Below are 17,235 nucleotides of genomic sequence, written 5' to 3'. Positions count from 1 at the left end.
TGTTAGCGGGTTGCGAAATAAAAAGACGGAACAGAGCTCAGAACATTTTATTCGCATGCCAGCAAGGTCGTACTAGTACTAATTTGCGGAAAAGAAGCCACAGTCGGTCACCTTTGATTGCCGCGTGTGAAGCTAGCGCAAATCTTTTCTATTCCAAGAACACCTATAGGTGCTTCACCTAGCTGAGGTAAAGGTCCTTGGAAGAAACAAAGTCCCTCAGGGATTATGTCACGCATTGGGCCTCCTAAGAAGACACTACCTGAGTAGACTGCGCAACCGCGTCATCACTGACGCGGTTTCACTGTTGCACTTTTGGTGCACAATATAACCGGATTCAATCGTTATATCCAATATCGTTGCACTGGAGCATTGTAATAAGCGGTTTATTTTACCATAGAACGAATACAAAAGTTGCCAGTGCCATAGCTGTTCATCGTTACATCCCATATATTTTTATAAACGATATCGTTTCTAAACGGTAAGTGGACTAGACTGTATGGAGACAATTGAGAGTTGGCTTGTTTACGGTGGAATTGGTAGGAGGTTAATAGGCTATTGTAACAACCTCGCATTTTGTGAGCGACTTCATGAACCATTTGTGGAACCAGTTACAAATACGGTTAAAATCTCTTTCAAGAGATAGGTGGTCATCAATGGAGTTAATAGGACGGTAATCGTCGGCAAAAAGACGCATGCACAAAGAAATCTCGGAAGGTTAGTCATCAAAGTAAATTAATGCATTCCGTTAGAAATTCCACTGATCACCCACCTAGTAGGCCAAAAAACAATTACTAAATGCAACTTCGCCTTTTGCAAATTCGAACTGTACTTTACAGCCTATTTCACGAAGCACAACAATAATGAACTGATTTCTTGCATGCTTTCGATTTTGTTACTTCGCTGCATTATTTTAAATTTAGTGGGGTACTAGACTCAGATATGTGACAATTTTTTGTCCCGCGCATTCTATATAGGGCCTCTCGGACGAATATTGTGTACAAGCCACTATCCTGGGGCCAAGTAGAAATGCCACCCCTCCGTGTCGACCTTGTCAGGACGGCGTTCCCGTCGACAACAATCATTACTCTTCAGATGTTTTCCTAGCATCCTTTGGTATTCAAATAAACTGTCTTGCATCAAGAAGAAAATTGTCATTTTACTCTTCATTTCCCAAAGCCCAGCTAATTGTCGATACAATACCGGGAATAAGCATTGGTAACAGCACCTAAAGCAAGCATACTGAATTGTTATAGTAGACGATTTTCCTTACGACGGTGCATATCTCAACCCGGAAAGTCGTAGTTCACCACGACGTTGCCCTTCTCGTGAATCCACTTGGTGGCGATCCACTTGGACCCCCGCAGTACAGGGCAACCAACGTGCATGGTTTTTAAATCGGGTGCCCTCTTCTGGTGCCAGAAGGAGAAGTGCTGAGGGAAATCGCTTCCCTCGTAAGGCTCAACGTCGAACCAGAACAGGGCGTCACCGGCACGCGGCTTCACTGCGATGCCCAACTCGACGAATGCCGTGGCACCCCCTGCCATGACATCGGAAAGGAAGAACAGCATGGTGGCCAGCCTGTTGCCTCGTTCCTGCAGTTGTGTACTGGCAATCTGGAAGAAGGAACGTGAATCCACATGCGGCGTGTAGTGGCCCCCGAGGCCGTAGTTAGACACCTGATATTCCTCAGCCGACTCCAGGGAGAGGTTCGTAGCCACGGCTATGCGACGAGAAATCCTCTGGAGAACGTCATTTCCGGTGTCCGACAGCCAGGCAACCTGCGAAGTGCAATAGCCAGAAAAATGTTTGTAAGATTCCTTATCTCAGTGAGGATGCCTCAAGAGCGACGTGTCTTCCCTCCACAAATTGTTGAAAAAGCCTCACTACGTAGCCCTTATTTGTGCCCACTTTTGAGAGTTCTCTTTTGGACTTAGGCACAACGCGACCTTGCGGCTTCCTTACTTCTCTCCTTGACCCGAAGGCATGGCTCACACTAAGTGAGATTTCTTGCTTCGCCCTAGCCCAAAACAGTGGATCTGCAGGCTGCGGCGACACGTGTAGAGGGCATGCAGTGTGCAAACACAACAACCGGCACCGCCTGTGCCACAGCGTGCAGAATACAACACATCGCTCAATAGCAGATTCAGCCGTGCTAGACAGGGCACCAGACGCTACCGGCCACATTGGACACCTCTGCAGGTTTGCTTTAGGTGAGGCTGAGTTCGCCTATGGTGACGCATGCGAGGTCCTATTCCCGACAATGAAGCTCTAGTGGGACAAGAGCAATGCGATTGCGCAGTACACCCTGGTACAGTGGCCGAGTTTTATAGCAACGCCGTATATGCTTTCTGTGCATTATAAGTGCAGATCAATTTAGGGTCTCGCCTTGTCTTCGTAGCTCGCCGCTGACCAAGGAGAGCCGCACAGCGCTTCGTCGTAACGGCATAACCCACACGCTTCGAAAGCCAAGCCAAGTGGTTTATATAGTCATAAACGTTGGACACTAGGGAACCGCTGGCGCTTGTCATTCATCTCCCCGTTGTTTAGCGCAAATAAAACTGTAGGTACAGTCGGGGACTTAATTTTGCAGACCACGCGAGCGCGTGGCAAAAGCCGCCGATGCGCGCCCTGGAGGCCCGGCGCCTGTTGTCGAGACCGGCGCGGCGAGAATGCGCGTCCTGTTTACTCGCAGGCACGCCGATTTTCTCGCTTCCTGCAGCGGTGCAGCAATGGCCACTCAAGCACCGCATAGCGACGCCTTTGTAGCATTCTTTTCTTCCCGATGGCACATTTGGGGCCTAACGTGACGATTGTGAGGTCTTTGTCGCAAGTGTTCCTCGCGTCCTGATAAACACTTGCGCGTAATGTTTTATTTGTTTGTTTTGTGCTTTATCGTTTATAGACGATGAGGCTAGCGGCTTGCGAACGGCGTCCCCGAATGAAGCTCGTACGAAGCACAGTCTCACGGTACCGCGCTACCGACGACGAAATGTCAGCTATATGAATAGCGAACCTTTATTCACCTTGTTTATTGTGTAATTTGGCCACTGAACATACATTCCAGATTGCTCTCCGCTGCCCATAAAGTAGGCGATTTACAAGTTTTATAAAAGAAATCCTCTGTTTTATTTTTAATGCCTACTTCCTTACCTAAAAATCATTGAAAGACATACCCATATGACTTGTCTGTTCGTTCTGCGCGTCCGCTTTATTCAAAACAGCACGTGGTTCCCATCGAAGAATGCCATAACATTATTCGCTACTTCTCGACATAACAGTAATCGCTATTTAAGGCCTTCCGAATGTTTTTGTCACTGATGAACGGGTGTTTAACCACTGAAAAAGTATCAGCTACTCCTCCTGTTTCGTTGTTGGATTCGTCCTTCCGCTCCGCTGGGCGTCTGCAAGGTGGCCCTTTTCTGATGGAGGCGAAAAGCGAAAATGCTCAAGTGTGTTCGGAATTTAGGCGCATGTTACACATTCCCAGGTAATCAAAATTAATCCGGAGCGTTCAACTACGGCGCGCCTTATCGGCTGCGTAGCATGGGCGAGTTAAAACCTCATAATCAATCAATGCAAGCCGACCTTGAAGAATTGCTCCGGCCTTGGATCAATTCATTACCCCCGTAGGCATGATCTCCTCAGCTAACAGCATCTATTGGCCTATTAGTAAGCCGGCAAATGACCCTTTGAAAGACAGCTTCTCAAAAGTAGCGAATTTTACGGCATTCGAAGGGAGCCCGAGGTGCCATTTTTACGAAGTCGACGGGCAGAGCGAACAGGCTATTTATGTGAGTACGTATTTCTATCATTTGTAAGTAATGAAGTAGGCACCAAAAACGCCGAAATAATTTCTTTTATCGAACTTGCAAATCGCCTACTTTATGGGCAGTGGAGAGCGAGATGGAATATATGTTCAGTGGCCAAATTACGCAATAAACATGGTGAATAAAGGTTCGCTATTCATATAGCTGGCATTTCGTCATCGGTAGCGCGGTCCCGTAAGACTGTGCTTCGTACGAGCTTCATTCGGGGACGCCGTTCGCAAGCCGCTAGTCTCATCGTCTATAAACGATAAAGCACAAAACAAATAAAACATTACGCGCAAGTGTTTATCAGGACGCGAGGAACACTTGCGCCAAAGCCCTCGCAATCGTCACGTTAGGCCCCAAATGTGCCATCGGGAAGAAAAGAATGCTACAAAGGCGTCGTTATGCGGTGCTTGAGTGACCATTGCAGCACCGCTGCAGGATGCGAGAAAATCGGCGTGCCTGCGAGTAAAACAGGACGCGCATGAGCGTCGCGCCGGTCTCGACAACAGGCGCCGGGCCTCCAGAGCGCGCATCGGTGGCTTTTGCCATGCGCTCGCGTGGTCTGCAAAATTTAGTCCCCGACTGTACATTTGAAGCAAAACATATGTTCATTTAGTTAGGAAGGCTTGTTTGGTTGGTTTTTATGTAAGTTGTTGTTGTGATGCTTTCTTTCAAAGGGAAGGCCGTGCAACTAAAATAGAGGAAGAGGAGAAAGAGGAAGGAAGGAGTACCCGAGTAGCACAAATAATCGGTACTTCAAATTCATAGAAGGGAACGTCATAGAAGAGATCAGTGACATCAGCAGAGCCAGGCTAGAGTCGAGATCATATGAGCAAACTATTACGACCGAGGTAGGCCCCGGTTTACACTAAACTTGAGAGCCCACTCTCTAAGCCAAACACCCCGAGTGCTGTGAGAAAATTTGGGTCTTTTAGGGGGGGGGGGGGGGGTTTGTCTTGAGAATCATCACATGGAAAAGCATTGATGAGTATAGGGCGATGCGAAGAAACTGTGGCGCAGAGCCAGATGAAGTCATTGAGGGTGGCGAACACTGACGTTTGGCAGTAGAGGCAGTAAGGAGGTGGAGGTCTTGCCGGGTGAATCCATTTTCTCATCAAGTGGTGTGTGAGGGCTGCGTTTTGTTTATGAATATTTCCGCAAAGCGATGCATCGGAAGAGCCGGAGCCGTGTAGCCAGCGGGTGTAACATGCGCAAGGCGTAATTTTTGAGCATGACGTGCGTGGTCCAGTTGAAGGTGAGGGCCAGGAGAGAGGCGCAATGCGTCGTCGTCCATGGGAGGGGTACCAGCCAGATACTCCCTTGCTTCCTCCATGTGAGCCTGGTGACCCGGCAGGCATGCCAAACTGGCACTGGTCCCATTTCGAGCCAGAATGTCGATCATGTGTTGTATTTCGTGTAGAGTTAGGGGATCAAAGTAAGGACTTGCGGAGTTCTCGAAGTGCCTGATGGGAATCCGTGAGGATCCGAAGACGTAGAGGGGGCGGCGTTGCAGTACTGTACGTCAGGTGATCCACTGCGCTGAGGATGCTCTGAAGTTCTGCTTCCAAGTGAGACGAGTGTTGTCATGGCCGAATGACAGAGCCATCCAGGCCGGCCGAGCTGGGCAGCGCCGGACCAGACCCATATGGGGAGGCGAACGGCTGGCGTCCGTGAAAATGTACGCTTCATCTGAAAATTTTGTTGCAAGGACGCCATCCAGGGCTTTCTCACTGGCAACAGGTCGATTACGGGAGATACCGCTTCGTTTATGGACCACTGTGACAGGCGGGAGTGACCACTGCGGTTGCGGAGGTGAGGTGAGCAGAAGTGTCGGAAGAATACGCAAGTCCCAAGCGGAGAGGGCCGTCCCCTGTAGCGTGGTCCTCCGAAAGGTTTGTCGCCCGAGTGCTTCCGCGAGGAGCTCTTCTTTAAGAGGCAACGGAGCAGCCCATCAAGTGCATTGACGTGGGTATGCCTGCGAAGTCAAGGGATGGAAAGGAGCATGTCTCGATAAAGGACCGGTAAATGTTTCGTCTGAGTCGAGGATGGGCTGTAGGCCGGAGCGCCATAAGTGAGACAACCGACCACTACCGGCCGAGCGAGCCTGAGGCACGCCTATTAGTGAGCACCGGCAAATTTGTGTGAGAGACGAGAGATTAGGTGGAGCTTTGGGTTCCAATTTTTCCGCACGTGACTTATGCACTGTCGAGCGCTGTTGTGACTGGCGAGGGGGAAGCCGAGCGAGTGTATACGACCGCAGTGGGAGGAAATGGGTGTGTCGCCGATGTAGATGGTATGATGCACATTTGTGGGCAGTTGGAGATGGCCGTGGACCAGAATAAATTCGGGCTTTTCGGGTGCTAATTCAAGGCCAAGGGTTGGAAGTGTAGTTGAAAGGCTGTTCACCCATGCCTGCAATTCCGTAGCCATGTCATCCGGGCAGTCGTGGTTGGCGGCCTCAACCCATTCTGCTTGGTCGTCAGCATAGATAATAGATAGCAAAACGAGCCGCAGTGTCCCGATCTAGATTGCGGGCGTCGCGTTCCATGGCCAAATTGAAAAGTACGCGTCCAAGGGCACAACCCTGTGGAACGCCCTTATCTACATGAAAGGTCCTGGGGCTCCATCCTGGAGGCGCGCAGGGGGGCCGAATCGGTCGATTTTCTAGACGATTGCGAACCCAGATTTGGGTCCCTTATCTTGAAAAGGCTATATCGAGCTATAAGGCTTTTCGCACGTCAAAAGTGAGGACATAATCTGGATTTCCAGCTCATGACGTACGGTTTAGACCGCGTCGTAGTAGCCAAAGGCAATCGTGAGTACCGAGGTGAGGACGGTAGCCAGTCCTGGACGGATAGAACCAGGGGCGTGCATATTAAAAATACAGTAAATCTGAATGTATCAAACTTCTATGTAAGAAATTTCTGGATTTAACGACGTTTTTTGATTCCCTATTGCCGCCCCATTGAAGCGCATTTGTTCGCGATCTCTATGTAGAGAAACGTCGCGGTGGTTAGCGTTGATGTAGCGAAGTCGGCTAGCGGATAAGTCATTGTTTTTTGCACTTTCACTCGAGAATCTACAGGAGAAATAAACTAAATTAGCGAATACTACAACTACCGTAAGGAGCAAGCAGCAACGAAAACATCCGGAATCGCCTAAAGAAATGCGTCTTGATTATGATTATGATGGTGATGATTATGCTGACGATAATCGGAGGGGCTAGCACCATCCCGTGGCTAACACAGCAGGCACTTCTCGTTTTGCTTGTGTAGCCTGACCCTACACCAGCTCGCAAGAGTAACTACCCTTGACGTTTTGTTTTCGCCCGTACCGCAAACTACCGTGCGTTTGCACGTGTGAGTGCGGTTAAGTTTTGAGGTGCTAGGCCGTCCTGCCCGCGTGTGGTTGCGCGTCTCCCCTTCGATCTGTGGTATCGCTTCGTCATTGATGAGTACTGCTGCTAGAAAACGAAAAGTTGTGTTTTTTCCAGAAAAGCGCACACTTTTAAATACCGTCTCCGCTGGCGAGAAAGGAGAATGTAGCCGCCTGGTATATTATCCCAGCTAGCAGTCTGTCAACAATGGATCGAGTGCAGTAAAGAGCATCAAGTTCGCAAAAAGGCAATCCTTTCATCATAAGTTTGGTTCTTGTAACGCATTAAGCCGCCGAAAAGTGTCAAAAGGCGAAAGTGCTACTTAAGTTATGTTTGTAAATACGCAGGTAAGTGACCTCTCTTCTTTGGGGTGCCGTGGAGTGCCTAAGCTCGTGCCAAAGCAGGAGGCGCGAATCACCCAATTTTTTGCGGTGAAATAAGTACACGAAGGATGAGATTGTAGTCACTGCTGTCTAGCACTGTGGCTTCGTTTCTTCTTCATTCTCACTAGCCTTAGTCGAAATCTGCATGAAACAAAAACCTCGATGTAACGAAAAATTGCCAGCTTTTGTCAAATTCGTTACATCCAGGTTTTACTAAAACTGAAGCCGGTTGTTCATCAGGCGTTCAACAAGTTTACAGATCGTGGGTGTGAGAAAAACAGGCTGGAGGTTACTCAGCACAGAAGGGTCTTTGTTCGGCTTCGGTATTGGATGAACCATTGTCAGTTTGAGTTCGTTGGGAAAGTCACCAGAGGCACAGTAACTGTTAGTCATGTTCAGCAGTAGTAAAAGTGCACACTCCTTTAAGTTACGCAGGTGCTGCCATGTCACACCATCATGACCAAGGGCAAAGAGAGGTTTGCGCTGGTGAAGAGCAGCCGTAAACTCGCCCATGGTAAATGGGACGTCGAGATGCGTATCCACGTCCGGAATCGTGATGATCGGCAGCGAAGAGGGGGGGGGGGTGCTGCGAGGGGCTTGAGGAACAAAAAATCGTTATCAGCCGATTTTCTACGTCCACTGGTGATGCCGGGGAATGAGCGAAGGAATAGCGCAGTTTTTCCCTTGGGCTTGCCCGAGAAGCTCCGAAACGTGCTCCACAGCTTGGAAATTCCTCTTTCTTTACCGAGCTTAGCACAGAGACTATGCCAATGCACGTTGTACTATACCAATGTTCGTTGGTCGTTGGTTAGACAGTGAGTGGTGAGTGTTTGCACGCGCTTCCAAGAGGTCGGTAAGATGAGCGTCAAATGCAGGTCTTGAAAAGTCGGATAAAATTTTCTCTGTAGCGTGTGCTGTCGCAGAGCGTATGACAGCAGTGAACTTCGGTATGGTTGCATTTTGAGGGACACAGGCGGTGGATCGAGAAATTTGCCCATCAATGCGCGAACGACATTGGCGAGTGCGGAAGCGCTTGCCTCAGAGAGTGCAGAAAATTAGATACTGATCACTACCCCAGGTGGTGGTATACGGGCTATAAGTGTGAATCACTCCTGTAGTGGCAATGGTTAGGTCAGGCGAAGTGTTTTTCTGCCCGGGATAAAGACCGACGTGGGTGGTTAACGTAGGGTCATTAAGAAGAGAGAGACAACAATCGTCAATGGCAGCCTCAAGGCAGGAGCACCGACCATGCGTAGAGTCATACCCCCATGTATTACTTTTCGCATTAAAGTCCCAACGGATGATAAATGGAGTGTGGGGATACTGCAAGACAAGGTGGCGTAACCAATTATAGTTAAGAGATTTCTGAGACCCGGTGACTGGGTGATAATACGCAGACGCTGCAAGTAAGCGAGAAAAGAAAAAAACGGAGTGAGGAGGACACCATGAACAACACGAAAGTAGTACGACGAAAAGAAAATGGTGTTTGCGAAGTTTTTTTTAAAACGCGAGTATTACTGAGGCCGTTGTAGAGCTCAGCGCTCTGTACATTTCGAACTACGCGCCATAACCCAACTGAACCAAGCAAATCGCAAACCTCAAACTATTCGTATTTTGCAAGCTGTCGATGAAAAAATGCTAAGCATTGTATTACCCAAAACACCATTGACGAGCCAGGCTCTGTGTTCTGTTTCACTAGCGTCGAACTGGGCCTTCGTAGCACGTTTAAGTCTCTCTTAAATCCTAAGCACACCTTCTCCACTTCTGCTTGCATGCAGTGTGCTTACGCCGCAGGAAAGTGAGATCTATTTTGCCTCGCTATGACCGCTGGCGTAACCTGCGGTTCTGCTGCATCTACCCGTTACGATTTCACGCCTCCCATTGGAGAATTGCACGAGCTCCTTGTACTATCGCGCTGTCTACAACCTAAAATGTTCTTTAGTACTCAGACGATAACGTCCCTAAAATTATTACGCTAGACAGCTATCATTCGAATGGCGAGGGCTCGAGTAGAACCTCCCTGCCAGGGAATGGTAACGACAAGAAATAAAGCCGTTCAAGTCAATGTGAAAGCTGTCAGAAGTACAGAGCACTGACTCGACATAATGCGTGGTACCGTCGTTATCCGCTGACTGCTACCACCCCATGCAATTCACATTTCCAGCCTTCGCAGTGCTCGCGCACCCCCTGCCTGAAACTGTGCCAGTGGCAGTTCGGTTGTTTTAGATGCAAAACATCTCTTAGTTGACCCTCCGGCGTCCGGCATCCGCACCTCTCCTCCTCTCCACAACAGCTGTGATAACGCCGCTCTTTCTCCCCTCCTCCTCTCCACACCACCTGTGCGCTAGCACGCGCAGCTCCTCCTCTCCCCTCTGCACACCAGCTGTCCAATCACGCGCATGCGCGCTGCTCCTCCCCTCCACTCCCTCTGCTCTGTAAATAAACCCGTCCGCGCTCCGCTCAGTTGCTTCTTCGGTATTGCGCCGTCCGATGACTGCAAATGGACGCCAACGATTTCGTTAGCGAACATGCTGGCGCACCTTCAACTAGCGCCAGCCAGCACACTGTCAGAATCGCGAGCACCTCCGAAGACAAGACTGCACAGAGGAGAGCTCGCGACACCGAACGTAAACGGCCGCGTTGAGCAACGGATTCCTTATTCGAGAACGAGAAGCCGCTTTGAAACGCCAGCGGCCAGTAGCTGATCCAGATGGCGTTCGGCAACGTGACAACGCTTCGAAACGCCAGCGTCGAACAGCAGATTCCTCGCTTCGAGAACGAGAAGCCGCCAAACGTTATCCACTACTCGACAAATAAAGAAGACATTTAATACGCTACTACAAGTGTCTTTACTCTAACAACCAATTAACACGCTACTACTCCGCGGCTTTGCATCCCCTCAGGGTTCCCACGTGGGAAGATGGTGTAATTTTTTTGTGCTTGCTTTAACGTCGTATGCTGGAGCTGTTTTGCGTGATTTTAAACGTGCATCTCTTCCCTGCGCTGCTGAAGCGTTTTTCCATCATTTCGAACGCGCCATTTTCTTTCTTGCGGGGCTTGAGCCATTCTGCAGCATTTCGAACCCGCCATTTTTTTCTTGCGTGTGGAGCCTTTCCGCGTCGTTTAGAACGCGCCCTTTTAGGGGCGAAGCTCCTTAAGTCATGGGTATGTCCATCCCTTGTGTCTCGTGGTACGCGACCGCCGCATGCTTTCGGAGATGTCGCAAAGTGGGCCGCGTTGCACGCGCAAGAACCGGCTGCAACCGGCAGCGCAAACTCGGCACCGGGAGCGCGAGCTTGTCTGTGTTCGCCAACGGAGGCGCGAGCGCACGTGCACTGCGAGGGGGAGATCACGCCACGAACGCAGGCAGTCGTTCTCGGAGATCGAACGAGACGCAAGGACCTTTGCTCGTTTCCTCTCGTCTTGTTCGGGCACAAGTTCGCCCTAAATAAAAGTTCTTTCTTTACCGTTGTGTCCCATCCTACGTGACAAATTGTGGTAGAGGTGCGGGGTAGTCCTCGATGGCGCGGGGTCTTTCACCAGGTCTGGGCCTGGGAGCATTGACTCCGAAAATAAAAGTTGATTTGTACAATGTACGCACACAGTCTTACGTCTTTCTTAATGATGTAATGGGTGAACTTTCACTGGAGAGTTACGGTTACTGATGATCTCCCCCTCTCGAGCTTCGCCCCACTTATCATCGTTCATTCCGTGGATATGGCGTGATTTTTTTTTTCTTGCGCGACCGCATTTTTCGCTTAATATCGTAAAAACAAACCCAACGAGCGTTCTTAACCAAGTGAACGCGGGCGCTGCCAGTGGATTACGTATATTTTCCCTCAAATGTACCTATAGTTTTGTTTGCGTTACACACCAGGCAGATGTAGGACAAGCGCCAGCGGTACACGAGTTTCGAACGCTTCTGACTACAGAAACCGCTTAGCTTTCGAAACGTCTCGGCTACGCCGCGACGACAGCGCTACAACGGAACGCCTGTTGCTCTACTTTGGTCCAGCGAGCGAGCTACGACGACAAGGCGAGAAAGTGCTGCGCACTTAAAAGAAGAGACCAGCATCTGGCCGAGTTTCAAGCAGGGGTCGCGCGAGTACTGCGAAGGCGGGAAATTTCAATTGGATTGGGTGGTGGGAGTGGGCAGATAACGGCGCTACTGCCCATTATGGCGAATCACTGCTCTGTACTTTCGACACGTTTTACACTGAGTGGAACGGCTTTATTTTTTAAATAGGGCCCCTGTATTTTTTAGGGGGCTTTTATTATCAAGCTATCGAAGCGCCACCTCGCGAAGGCTTGGCAAGCCATGCTGATCGTTTCTTGTAATTGCCGCACAGCGGCGCTGCCGAGTGGAGTTTTTCTAAGAGTTTTTCTAAGAGCTTGTACTATAGACTGGACCTCACGCAAAGGCCAGCGCCGCTATCGGAGAGCATAATGTGAATGGCTGTTTCGCCATTTCCACCTCGAGCGTCAGGCAGTATTACACAGGCTGCGTTGTACATAAACAGCAGCTGATGATCAGCGTATTCACTTTGTTTTCTGCCGTATATGTGAGAAGGCCGCATATAGAAGAGGCCATAAATACAATGTTTTCTGCCGTATGTGTGAGAAGGCCGCATATAGAATACGCCTGAAAGACAACATATAACTTTGTTCAATTTGAATGACCTAGCCTCTGGTATTTCACTAAGCTTTATTCAGACACGACAGACCTTTTTTTCAGCAGGGCAACCACAAGGCGTATGAAAAAACTTGCAAGTTTCGCGCTGCAGGGACGAAGTATCCGCAAGAGTGACGTATGACGTACCAGGAATAACACACGTTAACATTTATGTGATAGCAATAAACCGAAGTAGAGGCCTCACCATGTGCAATCGCCCAGTCATGTTTCTTCGCCATGGCTAAGGTCACCGGCAGCCAATCGCAGAAACAATATTCTCTGGCGTCGTAGAGGAGTCACCAGAAAGTGCCTCGGCAGTCACCACACCTTCACGTGTTTTGTTTATATCTCCTAAATTATTTTTAAGTTTCAGCCGAAATTTGTGCAGTTACTATAGAGACACACCAGCATTTGCTTCATTAAAAACGAACTCCTATTTTGTAGAACCATTAGACGCCAAACGAGCTATGGGCTTCTTGACGCCTTTAGGGGCCCAGTGTTTCGGCAAAGATTTGATTGAAAGTGCAAATGCGAGAGATTTGGCAGAGCTCAACGTTGCAATTCTTCCTAGTGCTGTCCCGGTCATTTCTGGGCGTGGACGTAGAAAAACTCATTCTCAATCTCGGTGGCCAATCATCGGAGCTATTAACAAATACGCCAGAAGAAAAAGAGAATGGGTGTGAAATATCAATAGAATTGTACTCACAATACAACACTTTTGTTGAAGAAAACAGGTCCTGGCAAAATATTTTGCGTTGCTTTTTTCAAATTCGGCTCATGCAAAGGACTCATTCTGTTCGTTTTTCACGTATTTCTGAAAAGAGGCACTGTTCCGCCACTAGGTATGATCACCAACTCCCGCAACTGCCTGTCCTCCCCAATTCTATAACCATGTGTACGATGTGTATTTTATAATGCATCGCTGCTCCTCCACCTATACTACGTGGAATGGCTTGCATTGTTTCTTGGTTTCCATTTTTAATATCGAGCGAATGGATGCTGCCGTCTCCTGCCTCAGGGAAACGCCGTCTGCTCATTAGAGGACTGATGTTTCCGGGCAAGCTTGTATATGTGATGCTTTTCCTTTTTTCCCCCCAAACAACTTCCCAGGCACGTTGCAGGGATTGGATAATATCAACGAAGGTACAGCACAGACGCAAGGCAAAGAAAAGACAACACTCGCGCTGGACTTGCAACTGAACGTTTGATTGAAGAATGACACATCCTACGACCAACCAACTGCAACGCATGCACAAAGCTTTTTGCCCAAAAAGACACTCCAGACTGAGTGCACCACCCTAATAAACAAACATCAGCCTTGTAGGAATTGTTGTAATGACATCACTGAAGGCAATGGAAGGTACTATTATGAGCAATATGAAAGAGAACACAGGAACGCGTAGAAAATACCCTCAGACCCAGATATGAGTGATACGCAGCGGCCGCCGTCCGAAACAAAGTGGAAAGGGGGACGCTGTTCTAACAACTGTTCCCATTCCCGCCGTGCGTCTTATCGGCTGTCCGACGATACCGTACATCTTGCTCCGTGATACCGTATTATCGGTGAAATGACGTAACCTGCGGCTTTGTAGAAATGCCAGCGTGGTAGGGGTGCCAAAAGTTAGTGGAAGAGCGCCCTCCTTTCCCCCTTCGTTTTTCACAGCGCCACCCCAGTATCGCTCCGAGTCTGTTTCGAGGCTGTTTGCCACGCGTTCCTGTGTTCTCTTTCCTATTGCTCATAATAGTACACTAACACACTTTGCTGCTTGTTGCTGTCTCATATAAAACGACGCTTCAAGCATCTCTCTCTTCCTTTTCGTTATGCCTTTGTCCGGAAAAGTTACATTTTCAAAACATGGTGCACACTTGTACTAGCGACCGTGAAAGGCAAGACGACCGGTTCCTTGAGAGTTGATCAAAGCGCAGTGTCCGCGTAACCACTTAGTCACACATCGGCCCGTTTGGCTGATCTATGTCTCACCACATGTCAACAGGATTGTGTATGTCACACGCGTCACACTGCTTCCGTACTTGTTTTTCTTCTTTCCAGCCCTTTCTACGTACAAGCTATAGAGACCTGATAGCCTACCCGGAGGGGATAACACGACTTGTACTGCATGCCCTCACCAATTTTCTTGGTATTGTGTGAAATTTTGTGAAAATATCACATTAATTCAACGTTTCTCTTTTCTATGTATTTGTCGCGGCCTAGCACTGTTTGATTTCGCCTTTTGAAATTTACATGCACACACGCAGCGACCGCTATTACCAGTAATACCGAAAAACCTCCAGCAATTAACCTCCTCAATAACGCGGCAACAGCTTTCCTCAAGCGCATTCTGGAAAAATAGTTGTGCTTCTCTTCTTTTTACCAACTTAGAGTGGTTTGAATCTAATGGCACTGAAGATTTTTTAGTTCCAGAAGAGTTAATCTAGCCAACATAATTGTCGCCTTTAAAACTAAGAAGTTAAAAGGTACCATTGAAGGTGTCAGACCACCACTTAAAACATGTTAAAATATCTTCGATGGCATGTCTTTCTTTGCCTGGTGTCTTCGTTGTATTTTCGCTGTTTTTCCCAAGACGTCGGAATGCACCAACTGGCCCCGAAATCTCCACTTCTGCATTTCACGTACACACGAGGGACTAGCGCCAATGGGTTGCACTGCGATTGGGCTGTAATTGGACTGTGAACAATTGGATGTTGTGAGACAAACCACGTTTCCCAGCATGCTAAGTAGGACATTCAAACAACACGCATACGGTGAAAACAAGCGCACCTAGGCAAGCCTATACACTTCAAAACACATGCAGTACTTGGGACACCTGCTTTGTTTTCTCGTTTCACGGCTTACGAGAATACTGTTGTTGGTCTCATACTCTCCATAGCAGAGGCTCAAAAGCCGCTTCTCTCCGCTTACAACATAGAAGAGTACTTACAAATACGATGCATTAGATTTTGGGGGGAGAAGTCATCACCTTGTTCAGTCATTCCTGCCTAGTTTTGTAATAACAGCTTTCGAATTTTAAAACGATTTGTTTGCATTGGTAATACAAGCAGTTGAAACGAAAATGTTTTCACGAGGAGCAACAAAGCGGACAATTCCCCCAGTCCCCATCAAACGAGTAATGGCTTCTTCACCAACCATCGCCATTCATGGCATTGTACGTATGTAGATGAAACATACCTTTGAAACAAAACAGCAGCATTAGGCGATAGTTGTAAATTGCCTTCTACTCCTTTGTACTCTACTTTGCACCATAGCGATTACGTGATATAATACTGTTCTGCTGACGGTGAGATGTGCAAACTATTTTGCTTACCTTACTAATACGTTCCCAACTGGCGCCACTTGGCTGCTCGTTACTGATGTAAAGCCGAGCACGATCCAGCGATGTCACCGACTTGTGCCGGATAAACGTCAACTCCGATCGGCTCAGGAAGCTCCGAAAAAGGACGATGCGAGGCTTCAAGGAGAGCACCTCCAGTGCAAGCGGGTTCAGCTTGAGCAGAGGATGCACGGGATCTGTCGATGATCGGCACACTAGATCCTTCCCCGCCTGCCTTAAGTCACCCCCGCTGACACACACCGATTTGTACGATCGAACGTCACTGGGCGGTGACCCCGAATGCCTAGGCTGAAGCCCTCTTTTTATCAATGCTCGTCGACGCTTGTCATTCGCTTCAAGCCAAGAGGCACCCAGAGCCAGTCTCCTGCTTGTGCTGCTACGTGCTTTTGCGTTCAAGAGGGCAGCTTGAAGCCAGGCAGAAGTGTTGCCGAACCTTCCTTTAACGAAGCAACCCCTGGCGACATCTACCGATACGTCTGGGGAAGTGGCGAGGATATAAGGGGATGCCATGGCCCCCATCCTGGACGTCGGTATGTCGTAGACCTGTTGAAGCTTGCAGACTGAAACAGCCGCACCGTTCACGTCCATATCTGTCGGCCACCAATGGCGAGACGATGGCGACATGAAGGCAAGTCGCAGAGGACCGCTGTCTGGATTCAAGCGTTTGACAAGAACATCTCTCCAAAAGGCACCGAAACGACTCGCGTAAAGGAACTTTCCTAGGGCATCGTGACTGATGCAAGAGGAGGCGGCCATCTCCCATTTGGTGTGCTGCTGCTTCGCTATAGTCAACCTCCGCTTTTCCCGCAACAGAAGGTAGGAGACGTCTTCCCGGGTGAGGGATTCACTCGCAAGCACTTCCTGCAGATGCTGGCTGGACGTGAAGATATCATTCGAGGTTAAAGCGTTTCCGAAATACAAGCAGAGCACGAAGAATTGAGGCCAAACGGAAGGCATCTTCTTCTTCACTTGGCTGACTGATGTGAGCAGGCAACGAATAGGGGGCGTCGCGACCGGCGGAGATACAACCAGCCACGACATCGCTTAGGCTGGAACTGGTTTATTTCGCCAGTTTGAACGCCCTGACACCCTGTGTGAACGCCAGTGTGAACGCCAGTGTGACCCTGCTTTCGTCGTCGTTGTCTTCGGAGCGGCTGGAGATGCAGACGTTTATGATGATTATGGTCTTCGTGGTTGATTATTATAATGCGTTTCTCACGTGCGGACTAGAGGCGATTGGCCCGGCATAAACTGTTGACTGTGCGTTGTCTGTAGCTTGTATGCCTAATTTATATTCCAGAAAAAAAGTGCGCTCGAAATTAAACCCAGTGCCGTGGAAACAAACTAACGTATCTCCAAATAATTATGGCCTCCATAGCCATTCAATCAACCAGTTGCAAAAATACGAGCTCAAATAAAATTTACAACCTCTCTTTTTGTGTACTTGAAAATTCTGCCCCAGAGGACAAAACCAGACCATAGAAAGAGTCAGCCCGATACGGTTAATCGACTACAGTCAAACCTGCATATAACTGACCTATGTGTAACAAATTGCTGGATTTAACGAAGTTTTTTCAATTCCCCCTGGCCGCCCCATTGAAACATGTGTTTGCGGTCTCTGTGTAACAAAACGTCGCTGTGG

General features: G+C 48.7%; 1 protein-coding gene across 1 annotated transcript; it reads right to left on the bottom strand.

Moving 5' to 3' along the window:
- Positions 1 to 226: 226 nt before the first annotated feature.
- Positions 227 to 16,181, bottom strand: LOC144148059 (prolyl 4-hydroxylase subunit alpha-1-like). Its single transcript, XM_077679657.1, has 2 exons — positions 16,101 to 16,181; positions 227 to 1,778 (listed from the first exon to the last, which is right to left on the bottom strand). The coding sequence occupies exons 1-2, from the start codon at positions 16,179 to 16,181 to the stop codon at positions 1,284 to 1,286; spliced, it is 576 nt and encodes a 191-aa protein (XP_077535783.1). The 3' UTR covers positions 227 to 1,283.
- Between the last annotated feature and the right edge of the window lie 1,054 nt (positions 16,182 to 17,235).

This window comes from Haemaphysalis longicornis, unplaced genomic scaffold (genome assembly GCF_048455015.1).
Source record: "Haemaphysalis longicornis isolate Haplotype H1 unplaced genomic scaffold, Haemaphysalis longicornis Haplotype H1 scaffold_75, whole genome shotgun sequence".
In the NCBI taxonomy this organism is placed as follows: Eukaryota; Metazoa; Arthropoda; class Arachnida; order Ixodida; family Ixodidae; genus Haemaphysalis; species Haemaphysalis longicornis.
The sequence above is the reverse complement of the archived record's forward strand: the minus strand, read 5'-3'. Positions and strand labels throughout refer to the sequence as shown.

Coding starts and splice junctions, on each gene's coding strand:
- LOC144148059 (XM_077679657.1), bottom strand. CDS start 16,181: ATGGACGTGAACGGTGCGGCTGTTTCAGTCTGCAAGCTTCAACAGGTC. Junction 1,779..16,100: donor CGTCCAGGATGGGGGCCATG/GCATCCCCTTAT, acceptor TGCACTTCGCAG/GTTGCCTGGCTGTCGGACAC.